Source organism: Monodon monoceros, unplaced genomic scaffold (assembly GCF_005190385.1).
Source record: "Monodon monoceros isolate NGI ecotype Baffin Bay Population unplaced genomic scaffold, NGI_Narwhal_1 Super_Scaffold_6, whole genome shotgun sequence".
Taxonomy (NCBI): domain Eukaryota; kingdom Metazoa; phylum Chordata; class Mammalia; order Artiodactyla; family Monodontidae; genus Monodon; species Monodon monoceros.
Window position 1 is genome coordinate 5987933 of NW_021703783.1, and position 16135 is coordinate 6004067.

A 16135-nucleotide genomic window follows, 5' to 3' on the forward strand; every position below is an offset into this window, starting at 1 on the left:
TGTGGGCTCTAGAGCGCAGGCTCAGTAGTTGTGGCGCACGGGCTTAGTTGCTCCGCGGCATGTGCGATCTTCCCGGACCAGGGATCGAACCCATGTCCCCTTCATTGGCAGGTGGATTCTTAACCACTGCACCACCGGGGAAGCCCTAGATATGCTTTTTGTTTGTTTTGTTGTTTTCCAATTTTTTAACTTTTTATTTTGAAATAATTTCAGATTTACAGAAAAGTTGCAAGAATAGTACAAAGAATCCTCTATACCCTTCAGACTCCTCAAATGTTAACATTTTACCACATTTGCTTTACTAGATATGCCTTTTAAATACTTCATTTCATCCCTCAGTTCTGTCTGTAATACACAGAAGTATTCCCATTACGTTGAATTGTTCAGAAGTAGATAATGAAGATTAGAAACTGCGTTGAATTTCTCATCTTTAATGCCATTTATTCATTCATGAAACAGTATTTACTGAGAATCTCCTAGGTGCATGGCTGGTGTCATTAAAGTCACTGAAAACCAGTGTTTCTGCCCTCTTAGAGTTTATATTTTAGATCAGAAGACAATTTTTTAAATAATTAAAAATATATAGTACGTCTTATAGTTTATTACTGTGGAGAAAGATAGTGGAGGGAGTGGGAAGTTTGATGGGAAAGTGTTGTAATCTTTATCAGCTGTTCTAGCAAGACCTCTTTGAGATGGTGACATTTGAGCAAAGCCCTCGAGAAGGTAATGAGAGCCATGAGGATATTTGGAGGGAGAGCAAGGGCAAGGGCAGGAAACAGCAAGGACAAAGGAGGGAGTGTGTTGAGCACATATAAGTAATAACGCTGAGGCCAGAGCTGGCAGCTGAGACAGGGTGAGGGGTAGGCTGTGAGGTCGGGGCAACAGGGAGCCAATTGCAGATCCTCATAGGCCATCACGGTTTGACATTTATCAGAGTGAGATGGGGCCACTCAGGTTCTGAGCAGGGCAGTGAGGTGGTCTGGCTTGTCTTCAACAAGGTCATCCTGGCTGTTGTGTTGAAACAGACTCTGGAGGGAAAGGAGGAAAGCGGGAGACCAGTAAGGAGGCTGTGGCGGTCACTTGGGCAAGAGATGACAGTTGCTTAGGCCCGAGAGGGCGCTGGAGATGGGGAGAAGTGCATGCAGTCTGTACTTGTTCTTTAAGGAGAGCCTACGGGATGAGCTGACAGATGCGTGAGATTTGAGGGAGGGTGTGGTCGAGGGTGACTCACCCAGGGTTTTCGCCTGAGCATTTGGAAGAATGTAGCTGCCAGTAACTGAAATAACGGGGAAGGCTGTGGGAGCGTGTTTGGGGGGGGACAGTAGAAGTTCTGCTTTGGACATAGAAAGCTGGAGGTGCCTATTAGACATCCAAATAGTGTCAGATTTGGTTGTGGAATGTACAAAGCTGGAGGAAGACAGGAGAGCGGTCTAAGCTAGAGCACACATTTGGGAATATAATGTATTTATATAAATGGTATTTGTAGCCATGCGACTGAATGAGATCACTAAATCAGTAAGCATAGCTAGAAGAGAGCAGAAATCCAAGGACTGTACCTTCGGGCCCTCCAGCATCAGGAGAGTGAGCTGAGGAGGAAGAACCAGCTGAAGAAACTGAGAAGGGAGTCTGGCCTCCTGGTACCAAATGAGGCATGTTTCAAGGAGAAAGAAGTGATCAGTTGTGTCAGATGCAGCTGAAAGGTCAACTAAGATGAGGACTGCGTTGGCCATTTAACAATGAGAAGTCAGTGGTGATTTTGTCCTGTCTTTTATCATATATTCAGCTTCTGTAGACATTATAACTGGTTGAAAGTTGGTAATCCAGAAGGAGGAAGTACCTATCTTCCTCCTTTGAGGGTCAGCAAAGCAAAGCAACTTGGTGTAGAAGGCGATAGAATAAAGAAAACTAGAAGACCCTGACTGGGGCAGCAGAGATGGAATGAATGAGGCAAGACCAATGTAGTTGAGTCCAGACCGCTGATGTCACCATCTCAACTCTTCCTTTCTCAGTTTGGTTACTGGCTGCTGCTACCGCCTCCTGGAGAACCCCACCATTAGTCACCAGAAGAACCGCTCCACCCGGGAAGCCATAACACACCTGCTTGGTGTCGCCTTGACACGTTATAACCATATGCTGAGTAAGTTAGCCCTCCGCTTTGCCCCACCCTTTTCATTTTGCCCATGATTTCTCATGTGTAGTACTTCCACAGGTGCCACTGTGAAGATCATCCAGATGCTGCAGCACTTTGAACACCTGCCATCGGTACTGGTGGCAGCTGTGAGTCTGTGGGCAACTGATTATGGAATGAAGAGCATAGTAGGAGAGATTGTAAGGTGACCCTTCCTTCTCTAAGTTTCTAATTCTCATTTCCCTCAGGGAGAGTATAAAGATTGGAAATTGCTTCTCTGTGTAACATTAGATTCCTTCAGATATTAGATACCAACTTTACCTTCCCTTACTGGGACCTGAGTAGTTAAGTTATGCTGCTATGGCTGTGTTTATTCCCCTGTGTAGAGAGATTGGACAGAAGTGTCCCCAGGAGTTGAGTCGGGACCCTTCAGGGGCCAAGGGCTTTGCCGCCTTCCTGACAGAACTAGCGGAGCGTGTCCCGGCCACCCTGATGTCCAGTGTGTGCATTCTGCTAGATCATCTGGATGGAGAGGTAGGCGGTCCCCTGGGGATCTCAGGGTTTTCTAGGGGTTTTAAGTGCATTGTTGAAAGGCTGTTTCTTAACAAGAAGGAAGCTTTCACTGAAATCAAGTTGTCTAGGCTAATCACTGTGGCGGTTCCTTCCTATAGAGAAGCAGATGAAGTTTATTGAATTAAATGAAGAGCCACTTAGTAATCCTGTTGCAGTATCACACTGGGTTCACCCAGGTCTGGAAGGGGAGGGTCTAGTGAGAGTGACTCAGCTGTGATTCTGGTTCCCACCCATTCCTCGGGATGAAGCCCCTTCCTGCCCACCTGGTTCTCAGATCCACCCACGTCATCTGTCTTATCCCTCAGTGTTAGCCTGACTGCTTCCCAAACTGATGCTGGCACTCCTCGGTGAATGTCAGGAACAAAGACAGTCTGCTTGTTCATCTAATGTACTATAACTTTTTATGCAAGATCCCATTCTCAGGCTCTTGGCCTGGCAAAAACCCCAAACACTATTCTCCATGATTCTGTAATGGACATGGTTGGCACTAGGGCTGATTTCTGTTTCCCTGTAAGTAAGATGTGGGAAGGGAAGTGTGAGAGAAAGGCGGTGTTTATTAGTAAGGATCAAAGGCTTTGAGGCCTCAGATGAAAGGTAGTAATTAATGCTTTTCAAACATGTGTTGGTGGATGGATGTGATTTCATATTCAGCTGCCACCATGGTTACCTGGGTGAGCCTTGTGGGGAAAAACTGCTCTGGGCTCTTGTTTATTTTGTCCCTACATTCTCCTCTGACCAGACAAGGCCCTTCTGGGATTCAGCTTTTTCTAGTGACCTCAGGAGTCAATGAATACCTGCTGGGCAGTTGACCAGAGAAAGTCAGAGCTAAGAAAAGCAAGCTTAACCTTGCCTAAAGGCCTTACCCCTTCTTTGTGCCTGGATGAGCACAAGAGTTTAGGAAAACGACAGTCAGTATGGGGGTGCAGAGGCTCATACCAGCCTCATATCCCTCTCAGAATTACATGATGCGCAATGCCGTGCTGGCGGCCATGGCGGAGATGGTGCTGCAGGTTCTGAATGGGGATCAGCTGGAGGCGGCAGCCCGAGACACCCGAGACCAGTTCTTGGACACCTTGCAGGCCCACGGCCACGACGTCAGCTCCTTTGTGCGGAGCCGTGTTTTGCAACTCTTTACCCGAATCGTCCAGCAGAAGGTGAGTGGCCTTTGACGTGATAAAGATACACGGTACCCCTCTATGTACAGGCCGAAGAAAAGGAATCCAGGGTCAAAAGAAAAGTAGCTATGTCAAAGAAGAGTCTAGAATTCAGGATTCTCCTACCAGTAATAAAGGTCTTCCTCTATCAAGGACAAGGATTCTGGGCTCCATTTAAGGACTACAGCATGTCTTAACCACTACAGACAGTCCTCTTGAGCTATTCACATCCCGTAGAAAAGTTTCCTTAGAATGAGTGGCCAGCTCATGTAGAGTGTACTTCACGATCATCTTGAGCAGAATGGAAGGTGTGGGGCGGGATCTGATCCTGTCTTTCTGTTCCACATAGGCTCTGCCCCTGACACGTTTCCAGGCAGTGGTGGCCTTAGCAGTGGGGCGTCTGGCAGACAAGTCGGTGCTGGTTTGTAAAAATGCCATCCAGCTCCTTGCCAGTTTTCTTGCCAATAATCCCTTTTCCTGCAAGGTAAGTAGTCTGGGCCCACCCAAAAGAGAAGGAATTAAATGGAAATAGCAGTGAAATTCCATGACTCAGTGACCCTGATGTTCATTTTTACCTTGGTAGCTTAGTGATACTGACCTTGCTGGACCGCTGCAGAAGGAAACCCAGAAATTACAGGAGATGAGGGCCCAGAGGCGAGCTGCAGCTGCTTGTGAGTAGTTGCTGCGGGGAGTTCTCACCCCAGACAGCCTTCTCCTTGCAGCTGGAAACTCAGTGCAAGAGTCTAAGTGAGACTTTCCCATTCAGCCGCAGCGCTGGACCCAGGGGAGGAGTGGGAAGCCATGCTGCCAGAGTTGAAGGCTACCCTGCAGCAGCTTCTGAAGCTTCCCCAGGAAGGAGAGGGGATGCCCGAGGAGGTTGCCGCAACAGAGACGGCGGAAGAGGTGGAAGGACGCATCCGTCGATTGCTAGCCAAAGCTAGTTACAAGTATGTGAAAGAATGGGATATTCTCTCATGACCTGTCAGGTTTAGAGTTAACTTTTGAGACACAATATTTTTTTTTAATTGAAGTATAGTTGATTTACAGTGTTGTGCTAATTTCTGCTTTACAGCAAAGTGACTGTTAATACACATATGTACATTCTTTAACAATGTTTTTTTTAAATGAACTGCACTTAGGGTATGCTGCCATCAGATGGTGGTAGGTGTTTTCATTGCAGTCATAGTCTGAACACCAGATATATGCCAAAGGCAAAGTCTACAATTAAGCATGCTTTTCTACTTTTACAAATGTTTAAAGAAACTACTAAAACAACTAGACATAAATCGTGTTATAATTAACTATGACCAAAGTCCTGCTTCATTTGAAGAAGACCGCCTATGAGTATAATCCTATTTCTATAAAGTAAGTTACTTAAACTTTCTGGGCCTCAGTTTCATTATTTATTTAAAAATAGTTGATTAGGTCATAAGATCTCTAGGGGCTTTTTAATTCCAAAATGTGTGAGCTGATAAATAATAACAAACGTGCTCAATCGTACCTTAATTTTTAAATCAACCTGGTATGAATCCTGATCTTAGAGAAAAGATTTTTCTGACTAGAACTTGAGAGCACCTTGGCAACAAAAGCGTTATAGCTGTCCACAGGTATTCTTAAACCTCAGCCACAAGTCATTAGTTTACTTCCTACCTAATTAGGCTGCTCAGAAAGGCTGAAGAGAGGGTGGCTAGTTGACTCTCTAATTCCCTACGTCTCTCTGGTGTCTCTCTTTGCTAAAGCATAAAAGGCAGCCTGCTCTGCCTCCAAGCATGCTAGTGATGAGTTAGGAAAAAGCTTCTTCTCATGTTAAAGATGTCCCCTCCTCCTTCAGCGATCCTTGGCAGCCAGTGCTGGGTGAAGTTCTTAATAGCTGAGCTTCTGGCTTCCAGTTACAAATTTAAACGTGTTAGAACGTAACTTTTTAACGGTTTAATAGCAGAGTTTGGGGGGATTTTTTTGGTTTTTTTTTAAGCAGGAAGCTACTTTTTCGTAATTAGACAATATATTCACATCGTACAGTATTTAAAATTTGAACAAGGACATGCCATGAAAAATCCCTTCCAAACCTGCTTTCCAGCCAGTTAGTTCCCTTTCCATAGCGAGCCTCCTTCTAGAGATAATATGTAGTCACACAGTCAAACATATCTACATTTTTCCCCCCTTTTTATACAAGTGACAGCATTCTCTACCAGTAGGTCTAGGTTCTTGATGGAATCATGACACAGGCTCCCTGACACAAGGCTGCAGTGACACTCTTATGGGTGCCTGATTGGTGACAGGTGATGTTCTGTCAGGCAGGCCATCATTCTCACTCAAGAAGCCATAGGCCACTTCCAGGAATCTGAACCCTTCTGTCATATGGACCCAGAGGAGCCAGAGAAGACCGCGTTCCTGAATCTCTTAGGAACTATCTTCAAAGGTAAATTCCTTTTCCTTCTTCAGTCAGCACACAAGACACTTCAACTGTATTTATAGACCATTTACTTTCTGTCAGACACTGGCCTGGCTGGCAACCTGGCGCTGAAAGAGGCCAGAGGGGAGTTAGTGGTGCTTCTGCTCTGGAATGGAAGCAGCCTACGGGCCTAAGATTTAGTCACGGGGTATAAAAGGTTATTTCCAAACCGTAGAGGACTTGAGGAATCTTTTTTGAGAAATGAACCAACATATTTTAGAATAAATTCTAAATTTATACTTTCCTAGTGGGAATTCCCCAGTGGTCCAGTGGTTAGGACTCTGCATTTCCATTGCAGGGGTCACAGGTTCAATCCTTGGTCAGGGAACTAAGATCCCGCAAGTAGCGCGGCACGGCAAAAAAAAAAAAAAAAAAAGCTTTCCTATTGTAGAAACAAATATTCAGCGATGTTTAGAGCTGTTGGGTTTCCCCGTACACCCTTGAACGAAAACCATCCTGTAATTCTTTAACTCTAGGCCCAGCAGCTCCCACACAGGAGAAGAATCCCCAGGGGGCTGCGGGGAACTTGGGCCCAGGAGAGACTGGCTGCAAAGACAAGCCCAGTGTGTCAGAGGCTGAGAAACGCAGGGAAAACGATGAGCTGGTGAAGCAGGAGATGCTGGTGCAGTATCTGCAGGATGCCTACAGCTTCTCTCTGAAGATCACAGAGGCCACTGGCATCCTAAGCCAGATGATGCGCGAACACACAACTACAGGTGCGCTGGCAGCCCCTCTGCGAGCGCGGGGTCTTGGAGCTGGAAGAGCCAGTCGCGTCCGTATTTTATTGATGTCTGTCCGCTCCTTTGAAAGGCCCGGATTCTTTCTTCAGTTTGCTTTGTGTAGCCCTGCGGAGTGTGCATATAGTGTTTCACAGGGCACTTAGGGGAGCTGGCATCCTCAGGGAAGCAGGAGGAAGGCCTCCGCTCGCATGTTGCTACATTAAGAAAGGCTCCGCCTTTAAGTATTGGGGGAGTTTTGCCAGGCAGATAGGTGACATTTGTGTCTGTCCTCTCAGTGGTACAGGAGGTGATTGAATTCTTTGTGATGGTATTCCAATTTGGGGTACCCCAGGCCCTGCTCGGGGTGCACCGCATGCTGCCTCTCATCTGGTCGAAGGAGCCTGGTGTCCGGGAAGCTGTGCTGAACGCCTACCGCCAACTTTACCTCAAACCTGAGGGGGGCTCTGCCAGGTAGATGGGCTGTGTTTCGCCTCCTGAAGGAGTTGGGGGGAGTGGGCATCCTTCTTCTAGGGGCGTTCTAGCTCCAGAGGCACTAGGTCTGTAATGGACTCGGGGTGGGGCTGAACTTCCAGTGAAACCCATCCTAAGCAGTTATTTGGTTTGTTTTTGCTTTTCTTTTCATTGAAGTATAGTTGCTGTGTACAATATTAAATGTTAGAAGTGTGCAGTATAGTCATTCACTATTCTTCAAGGTTATACTCCATTTATAGTTATAAAATATTCCCCATGTACGGTATATCCTTGTAGCTTACTTTATACGTAACAGTTTGTACCTCTTAATCTCCTGCCCCTGTATTGTCCCTCCCCCTTCCCTCTCCCCACTGTTGACCGCTAGCTTGTTCTCTATATCTGTGAGTCTAAAGCAGTTATTTATTATTTGACACTGTGGTGGGATTGCCTAATAACCTGTTTGCCAGGTTCAGCTTCTTGGTCTTTTAATGACCCCTGATCTCTGCTGTTCCCACAGAGCCAAGGCCCAGACTTTGATTCACAATCTCTCTTTGCTGCTCATGGATGCCTCAGCTGGGACCATCCAGTGTCTTGAGGAAATTGTAAGTCTCCTCACTTTGACTTACTCATTCAGCAAGTATTAGTGAGTGATTACTATGTGTTCAGCAACTTACTCAGCCCTGCAAAGAAGTATAAGATTATTCGCTTTCAAGTCTGGTTGGCAACCCAAAACACAAAACATTTCTAGAGCAACGCAGCAGATTGCTAAGTGGCCCAGGCAATGATTATAGTAGCGATAGTAATATAATAATAATAACACATTATGCCAGGTACTGTATTTAGCACTTTGCTCATATTAATTTGCTAATCCTCACAACAGCCCTAGGAGGTTATGCTACTATCAGCATTTTACAATGAGAGATCTGAAGCACAGAGATCTTAAAGAAGTTGGCTAATTTCAGCTACTTAGGAGCAAAGGTTGAGATTCAAACTCAGGCATAAGAGTTCCAGAAAACATACTCTTACCTGGTATGTTATATTGACGAGTAGAGTGGGAAAGGGAGCAGTGTGAGGTGGAATACTCGAGGGAAAAGCTTCCTGAAGGTGGCAGGACTTAATTTGGGCCTTGATGAGTAGGATTTAGAGAATTAAAGAAAGGAGGGAGTTAAAGAGAAATGAAAGGAGGGAGTTAAAGAGAAAATGAAAAAGAAATGAAAACACTTCAGACAGAAAGCCACGAAAGAGCACTGCCTATGTTGTAGAATGAAGACGATTGTGTTCTGGCTCAAAACTGTCATCTGGAAAAGATAGGAAGCTGGAAATGTGGGTTGGAACTAAATCGGGAAGATCCCGGGATGCCTTTCAAGAGTCTAGGACCTGATCCTTGTCAGCCAGGGACTCCAGCATTTTAGTGAGAGCTGCTTTGAAGGGTTTGGATTATGGGACAGAAGGCAGAGGTGGTGCTGCCCACCAGCGTCCACTTGGAGGAGTGTCACCGCGGGAAAGAAGAGCCTGCTGGTGGCACTTGGCCCAAGATCTTGTAGAGTGGCTGCTGGCCAGGAGCCCATGCAGCAGGCAAAGGAGAGCTATCTCTACATGGTGAGCAGAGCTGTGGCATGATGAAACAGACGTCTGGGGAGGTCACAGCATACAGGTTGGTTGGAGCAGAGGCTAGGGACAGGGATGTCCCTGGAGGCCGCTGTAGATGTGCAGTGACAGGGGTCTAGACTTTGGGGGTGGGAGGAAAATGTGTAGAATTGCACTTTAATGGAAGATAAATTTTAAAAGGAAGAATAGGTCGGACTAAGTGACTGATACATAAAATATTAGGTGACTGTGAAGTTTGAAGCATATGTGACTGTTGGTGTTGGTGCCGTTGGCAAAATGAAAAGGCAAGAAAGGACGATGGCATCCATTTCAGACATGTTGAGCTAGTGGTTACAGCAAGAAAACCTACTAGAAATCTCCAGAATGTAGTCCAAACTGTAGATCCACATGAACTCGAGGTCAGTTTCAGTGTGTCATCTTAATGAACGTAGTTTTGAAGGCATGAAAGCAGAAAAGTAACAGAGATGGAAGTACCTCTCCAGACCCCACTTTACATTTCGAGCCTCCTCCTTCCTCTCCCCCTCCTCAACATTGCCTTTACTTACTTAGGTTCTCGATATTCTCTTCAGAGGAGGTGGACCAAGCATCAGGGGAATTGTTATTTTTTGGCCTGAGCCCTTTTTCTTTTCTCTTCAGCTCTGTGAGTTTGTGCAGAAGGATGAATTGAAACCAGCAGTGACCCAAGTGCTGTGGGAGCGGGCAACCAAGAAGGTGCCCTGCTCTCCTCTGGAGCGCTGTTCTTCCGTCATGCTTCTTGGGATGATGGCACGGTGAGGCTCAGATCCAGACAGGCGGTAGGACGAGAGAGGAAGGGAAGGTTCTCTTAAGACTGCTTCAGTGGGGCTTCCCTGGTGGTGCAGTGGTTGAGAATCTGCCTGCTAATGCAGGGGACATGGGTTTGAGCCCTGGTCTGGGAGGATCCCACATGCCGCGGAGCAGCTGGGCCCGTGAGCCATGGCCGCTGAGCCTATGCGTCCGGAGCCTGTGCTCTGCAACAAGAGAGGCCGCGATAGTGAGAGGCCCGTGCACTGCGATGAAGAGTGGCCCCCGCTTGCCACAACTAGAGAAAGCCCTCGCACAGAAACGAAGACCCAACACAGCAAAAATAAATTAATTAATTAATAAACTCCTACCCCCAACATCTTCTTTAAAAAAAAAAAAAAAAGACTGCTTCATTAATAGCAGTCAGGCCCAGCTGAGCTCTGTGCACGCATCAGCCACCTAAATGGAGAATAAAACGGTGCCCGTACCAGTCTGCCTCCAGGCAGCAGAAACAGTGGGGTCAACAGCAAGAGGGACGCCAAGGGGCCAGCCCTATGCCAGAGCCTCTCTGTAGCGCTCCAAGGCTCTCGAAGCCCTGAGTTGGTGCTGGTTCCTACCCCCCTTGGTGTTGTCCCCCACGCAGAGGGGTCTGTGAGTGGCTTTAACTCTATGGCTTCCTTCTCCTAGAGGAAAACCAGAAATTGTGGGAAGCAACTTAGACACACTGGTGAGCATAGGGCTGGATGAGAAGCTTCCACAGGACTACAGGTTGGCCCAACAGGTGTGCCGTGCCATTGCCAACATCTCTGACAGGAGGAAGGTACGTGGGGTGGGTACGTCCAAACTAAGGAGAGTGGGCGTTCTCCTGTCCACCGTCAACACACACCCGTGTTGTCTTTCCTGCTTTCGACAGCCTTCTCTGGGCAAACGTCACCCTCCCTTCCGGCTGCCTCAGGAACACTGCTTGTTTGAGCGACTGCAGGAGACGGTCACGAAAGGTGAGCTACCATGAAGGGCCTCGGGCAGAATTGGGCCTTTGTCTGCAGTGGCAACTTCTCCCTTCTGCTGCGCAGGCATTGTCTGCCCAGACCCACTCTGGATCCCATTCAAGGAGGCGGCAGTGACCCTCATTTACCAGCTGGCAGAGGGCCCCGAGGTGATCTGTGCCCGGATGCTGCAGGGCTGTGCAAAGCAGGCCCTGGAGAAGCTAGGAGAGAAAAGCATCCCCCAGGAGGCCACGAGTAAGTAGGCAAGAGTGTCGGTGGGCCCGCGGGCAGCAGCCAGCTTCTGTTGCTGTCCCTGCCGGCCGGGAGCCACTGACGCCACCACTTCCTACAACCACTCCCGATCCCCTCAGCCCCCGCTGTCCCCTTCTGTCACTCAGGCCGGGCCCATCACTGCTACCACACCCTCCACCCCCATTCTTGCCTCTTCACTGGGGTGTAGAGCACGTGAGCAAGGGGGCCATCAGTATGGCGGGGGCCTGTGAGACTTGATTGTCTTTTTCTCCCTGCTTTCCTGCTCCCCCGCCTGCAGAGGACACGCCTGTGCTCCCCACTTTCCTGTTGATGAACCTGCTGTCGCTGGCCGGGGATGTGGCTCTGCAGCAGCTGGTGCATCTGGAGCAGGCAGTGAGTGGAGAGCTCTGTCGGCGCCGAGTTCTTCGGGAAGAACAGGAGCATAAGACGAAAGAGCCAAAGGAGAAGGTGAGTGGCACGCCTGCGCATTTGGGTTCGGGTCCCAGGCGTTTCCCAGATTTGCTTCCGGCCCTCGGGTCCTTCACATTTCCTTCTGGGGATCTCTGCTTCTCTCCTGTTAAATGAGCTGATGGAGACTGCCTCTTTGCTGCAACTACTCTGGAAACGATTAGTGAGAACAAAGATGGATCACCCAGGAAGGAAAGTTTTAGGTAAATACAGAGCATCGAGATAGGGACCTTGGCATAAGACACAGGCTGTGCCCTAGGCAGTGTTTGTTGGTTAGCACACTCCCAGGGCCTTTCCGGCAGCCTTGGTGACTGGGCCTAGCACCTGATGGGCCTTGTGTTCTCTCCACTAGAGGCAGTGATGTCTGGCAGACAAATGACTGACAGAGCCCTGCAGCAGTGAGATAAGTCTACCTTCTCTGTGACCTTGAGCCATTGTCTGGCAGGCTCCATCTGTTTACTGTGTATAGGAAGTTATATGCTTCTGAGGAGGAATTCAGAAGAGATGTGGGATGCTTTGGCAGCTTAAACACAAATGGACCTAGTTCTTTTCCGGTTTAATTCAAGAGTCCTTCTTTGGATACACGTGACAAGCCTGTGAATGGTTTTGCAGAATTTGCCTTTCCCCAGATCCATTTGTGCGAAATGAAGGGTAGGCTGGAATCAAAACGGTCTGCTCACCCATGACCTGGCTGCTTTCCCATCAGAATCCAAGCGCTGAGGCCGCCACGGAGGAGGAGGTGGGGCTGGCTGGGGCTACAGCTGATGACGCCGAGGCAGAACTCATCCGCGGCCTCTGTGAGCTGGAGCTGCTCGATGGTGAGGAGAGTTGCTGAGTGACCCTCTCCTTGGCTAGGTAGGCTGTCCCAAACCTAGAGTTGTTCCTTCACCAGGCAAACAGACACTGGCTGCCTTTGTTCCACTTCTGCTTAAAGTCTGCAACAACCCTGGTCTCTATAGCAACCCGGAGCTCTCTGCAGCTGCTTCACTTGCCCTCGGCAAGTTCTGCATGATCAGGTAGGCCTTGGGGTGGGCATCACCTTCTCCAGGAGAATGGGGGATGGTATGGTTTCCCTGATTATCCTCTCTTTGCCCCTAGTGCCACTTTCTGTGACTCCCAGCTTCGTCTTCTGTTCACCATGCTAGAAAAGTCGTCACTCCCCATCGTTCGATCTAACCTCATGATTGCTACTGGGGATCTGGCCATCCGCTTCCCCAACCTGGTGGACCCCTGGACACCTCATCTGTATGCTCGGTGAGGGACACCTCACAGCACCTTCGCCGTCCCTGCCAGCCCTGGAGGCTGTGGTGAAGTCAGTGTGAGAATCCCCAAAACTGTTGCCTGGTCTTTAGTGTTCCCTTGAACATCTGTGCAGGCCCTGGCTGAGTGTGGCCCCAGTGGGATTGATGCTTCTTCTCTAAAGCCTTGGTTACAGCCTTGGCCTCTTTCCCCAAACCCAGCTTTCAACTCTAAACATCCTCTAACTGCTTCTAGAATGGCACTAGGAAGAGGCCACAGAGTCCTACTGAGGGCCTCTCTGCCAGCGTCAGCTTTAGCCCATGGTCTTGGTCCTAATGACTCGGATTTCATTCTTAGCCTCCGGGACCCCGCTCAGCAAGTGAGGAAAACAGCCGGGCTGGTGATGACCCACCTGATCCTGAAGGACATGGTGAAGGTGAAGGGGCAGGTGAGCGAGATGGCCGTGCTGCTCATCGACCCTGCCCCTCAGATCGCTGCCCTGGCCAAGAACTTCTTCAACGAGCTCTCCCACAAGGTGAGAGGTGGGGGGCGGCTCAGAGCTTGCTGCCGGGGGAACATGCAGGTCACCTCGTCTCTTTGATATGACTCTCTCTCTCTCACAGGGCAACGCAGTCTATAACCTCCTTCCAGATATCATCAGCCGTCTGTCAGCCCCTGAGGCGGGAGTGGAGGAGGAGCCTTTCCGCACCATCATGAAGTAGAGTTCCCTGGGCCTGGGGGCACGTTTTCCATTGTAGAGCAGCCTTAGGAATCAGACAAACCTGTATGTGATTTCTGGCTCTGCTACTCTTTAGCCATGTGGACTTCAGCAATAACCACCTCTCTGTGCCTGTTCCTCTGTAAAATGAGGCCAGAAATACTTCCCCTTTATTAGTTCTTGAAAAGATTCAATAAGGTGAAAGTCCTGACACTGGATGGCAGCTGCTTTTGTTATAAATTTCGTCACAGTGAAATTCCTCAGGAGGGTGTGGTGGGCCCTTCCCTGAGGCGTGAGAGAGGGCAGGAGGTACAGGCCTGGGCATGGGCTGCGGCAGAGAAGAGCCTGCTACGGAGTCAGGAGGATGACAGAAGGCTGGTGCTGGGCAGGGTACGGGGTTGATGTTGGCAGTGGGTGGGTTCGGAGCTGCCCCCAGAGACGGCACATCCGCATCTCCCCTCCGGCAGGCAGCTCCTTTCCTACATCACCAAGGACAAGCAGACCGAGAGCCTGGTGGAGAAGCTGTGTCAGCGGTTCCGCACGGCCCAGTACGCTGCCTTCCTTGAGGGCTTTTTGTGGCGAGAGGGAAAGAGCCCCCCCCACCCAGGGGCCTCCCCGGGGCTGTGGGAGGCTGATGAGGAAGGAGGCCTTTCCCTCCTGGGTCCCACTGCTCCTCACAGAGCCGTCCCGCCCGCCCGCAGGACCGAGCGCCAGTACCGGGACCTGGCCTACTGCGTGTCACAGCTGCCCCTCACAGAGCGGGGCCTCCGCAAGATGCTGGAAAACTTCGACTGCTTTGGAGATAAACTGTCAGACGAGTCCATCTTCAGCGCCTTTTTGTCCGCTGTGGGCAAGTTGCGGCGTGGAGCCAAGCCCGAGGGCAAGGTGAGCGGCGCCCGCTGCATTCCAGCCGCCGTTCATTCCGCTGTTCTGAGGCTCTGGATTTCTGACTTAGCCCCAGCTGATTGCACCCAAGTAACCAGAGTGACCTGAGACCAGATCTTTCTGTCGCCAATTCCCGATTCTTTGTTTCTCTTTTTTCTTTTCTTTAGTAGACTTTATTGAGGGCAGTTTCAGGTTCAAAGCAAAATTGAGTAAAATATAGAGTTCCCCCATGTGCCCCCTGCCCCCAGACAGGCACAGCCTCACAGCCTCCCCGGTTACCCCCATCCCCGCCAGAGGCTAGAGCGGGACATCCATGAACCTGCCTGGACAAATCACCATCGCCCAGAGAGCGTGGTTTCCAGGAGGGTTCACTCTCGGTGATGTGCGTGCTGAGGGTTTAGAATGTATCGTGACCTGTGCCCACTGCTGTGTGACATTCAGAGTAGATTCCCGGCTCTGAGCACCCTCTGCTCCCCTGTTCACCCCACCTCCCCGAAGCCCTGGCAGCCACTGGTCTTTTTACTGTTGCCACAGCTTCGCCTTTCGCGGGGTGTCATATCATCGCACCCACACGGTATATGCTTCTCTCAGTTGTGTTCTTTCATCCAGTGATATGCGTTTACGGTTCCTCCATGTCTTTTCACGAACTTGTTTCTTTTTTTTTTTTTTTTTTTTAATTTATTTATTTATTTATTTTTGGCTGCGTTGGGTCTTCGTTGCAGTGCGTGGGCTTCTCATTGCAGTGGCTTCTCTTGTTGCGGAGCCCGGGCTCTAGGTGCGCGGGCTTCAGTAGTTGTGGCGCACGGGCTCAGTAGTTGTGGCTCGCAGGCTCTAGAGTGCAGACTCAGTAGTTGTGGCACATGGACTTAGTTGCTCCACGGCATGTGGGATCTTCCCGGACCAGGGCTTGAACCCGTGTCCCCTGCATTGGCAGGCAGATTCCTTTTTTTTTTTTTTTTTTTTTGTGGTACGCGGGCCTCTCACTGTTGTGGCCTCTCCCGTTGCGGACGCGCAGGCTCAGCGGCCATGGCTCACGGGCCCAGCCATTCCACGGCATGTGGGATCTTCCCGGACCAGGGCATGAACCCGTGTCCCCTGCATCGGCAGGCGGACTCTCAACCACTGCGCCACCAGGGAAGCCCGCAGGCAGATTCTTAACCACTGCACCACCAGGGAAGCCCCAACTTGTTTCTTTTTAATCATAGAAATAACTGTATTTCCAGGCCTGCTTTTCACCTCTTTTTGCCTCCAGGCTGTAATAGATGAATTCGAGCAGAAGCTTCGGGCCTGTCACACCAGAGGTTTGGATGCAATAGAGGAACTTGAGATTGGCCAAGCGGGTAGCCAGAGAGCCCCATCAGCCAGGAAACAGCCTGCTGGTACGTGAGGCAGCCCCTCGCGGGACAGACCAGGCGGGGCCCTCCTCTCAGATAGAGGTTCCTTTTGTCTTTCCTTTTTGGACTCATGCCTCTGCCTTTTCTAGTCTCTAGACACCGGCGTCTGGCTTCTGCAGCGTCACACAGTGACTTTGTCACACCAGAGCCCCGCCGTACTACCCGATGGCATCCAGACACCCAGCGGCAAGTTTCAAGAAAGAAACTCAGAATCGTCTTCTCAAGTGATGAGTCCAGCGAGGAAGGTACGGTGCTTCCTTCCACACCCAGCCCAGAAGATGCACAGCTCGGGGGGCGGGGGGGGGGGGGGGGGGAGGCTGGCTTTG

At 49.8% G+C, this 16135-nt stretch overlaps 1 protein-coding gene across 2 annotated transcripts in view; it reads left to right on the top strand.

Annotated features, from left to right (window-relative positions):
- Positions 1-16135, top strand: part of NCAPD2 (non-SMC condensin I complex subunit D2) — a 28337-nt gene that overhangs the window by 11724 nt on the left and 478 nt on the right. The window contains exons 7-31 of one of the 2 annotated variants that reach the window (XM_029206154.1): positions 2010-2137; positions 2210-2333; positions 2515-2662; positions 3658-3855; positions 4205-4339; positions 4439-4526; positions 4622-4802; positions 6150-6274; positions 6784-7023; positions 7323-7497; positions 8015-8099; positions 9742-9875; positions 10555-10687; positions 10781-10865; positions 10941-11108; positions 11404-11573; positions 12280-12391; positions 12466-12589; positions 12672-12827; positions 13170-13347; positions 13436-13530; positions 13998-14078; positions 14232-14415; positions 15668-15794; positions 15899-16054. In XM_029206154.1, the coding sequence (XP_029061987.1) occupies positions 2010-2137; positions 2210-2333; positions 2515-2662; positions 3658-3855; positions 4205-4339; positions 4439-4526; positions 4622-4802; positions 6150-6274; positions 6784-7023; positions 7323-7497; positions 8015-8099; positions 9742-9875; positions 10555-10687; positions 10781-10865; positions 10941-11108; positions 11404-11573; positions 12280-12391; positions 12466-12589; positions 12672-12827; positions 13170-13347; positions 13436-13530; positions 13998-14078; positions 14232-14415; positions 15668-15794; positions 15899-16054 (3530 nt within the window). Of the gene's footprint in view, positions 1-2009; positions 2138-2209; positions 2334-2514; positions 2663-3657; positions 3856-4204; positions 4340-4438; positions 4527-4621; positions 4803-6149; positions 6275-6783; positions 7024-7322; positions 7498-8014; positions 8100-9741; positions 9876-10554; positions 10688-10780; positions 10866-10940; positions 11109-11403; positions 11574-12279; positions 12392-12465; positions 12590-12671; positions 12828-13169; positions 13348-13435; positions 13536-13997; positions 14079-14231; positions 14416-15667; positions 15795-15898; positions 16055-16135 lie in introns of those variants that run through there. The other variant, XR_003791190.1, reaches the window with a different exon arrangement.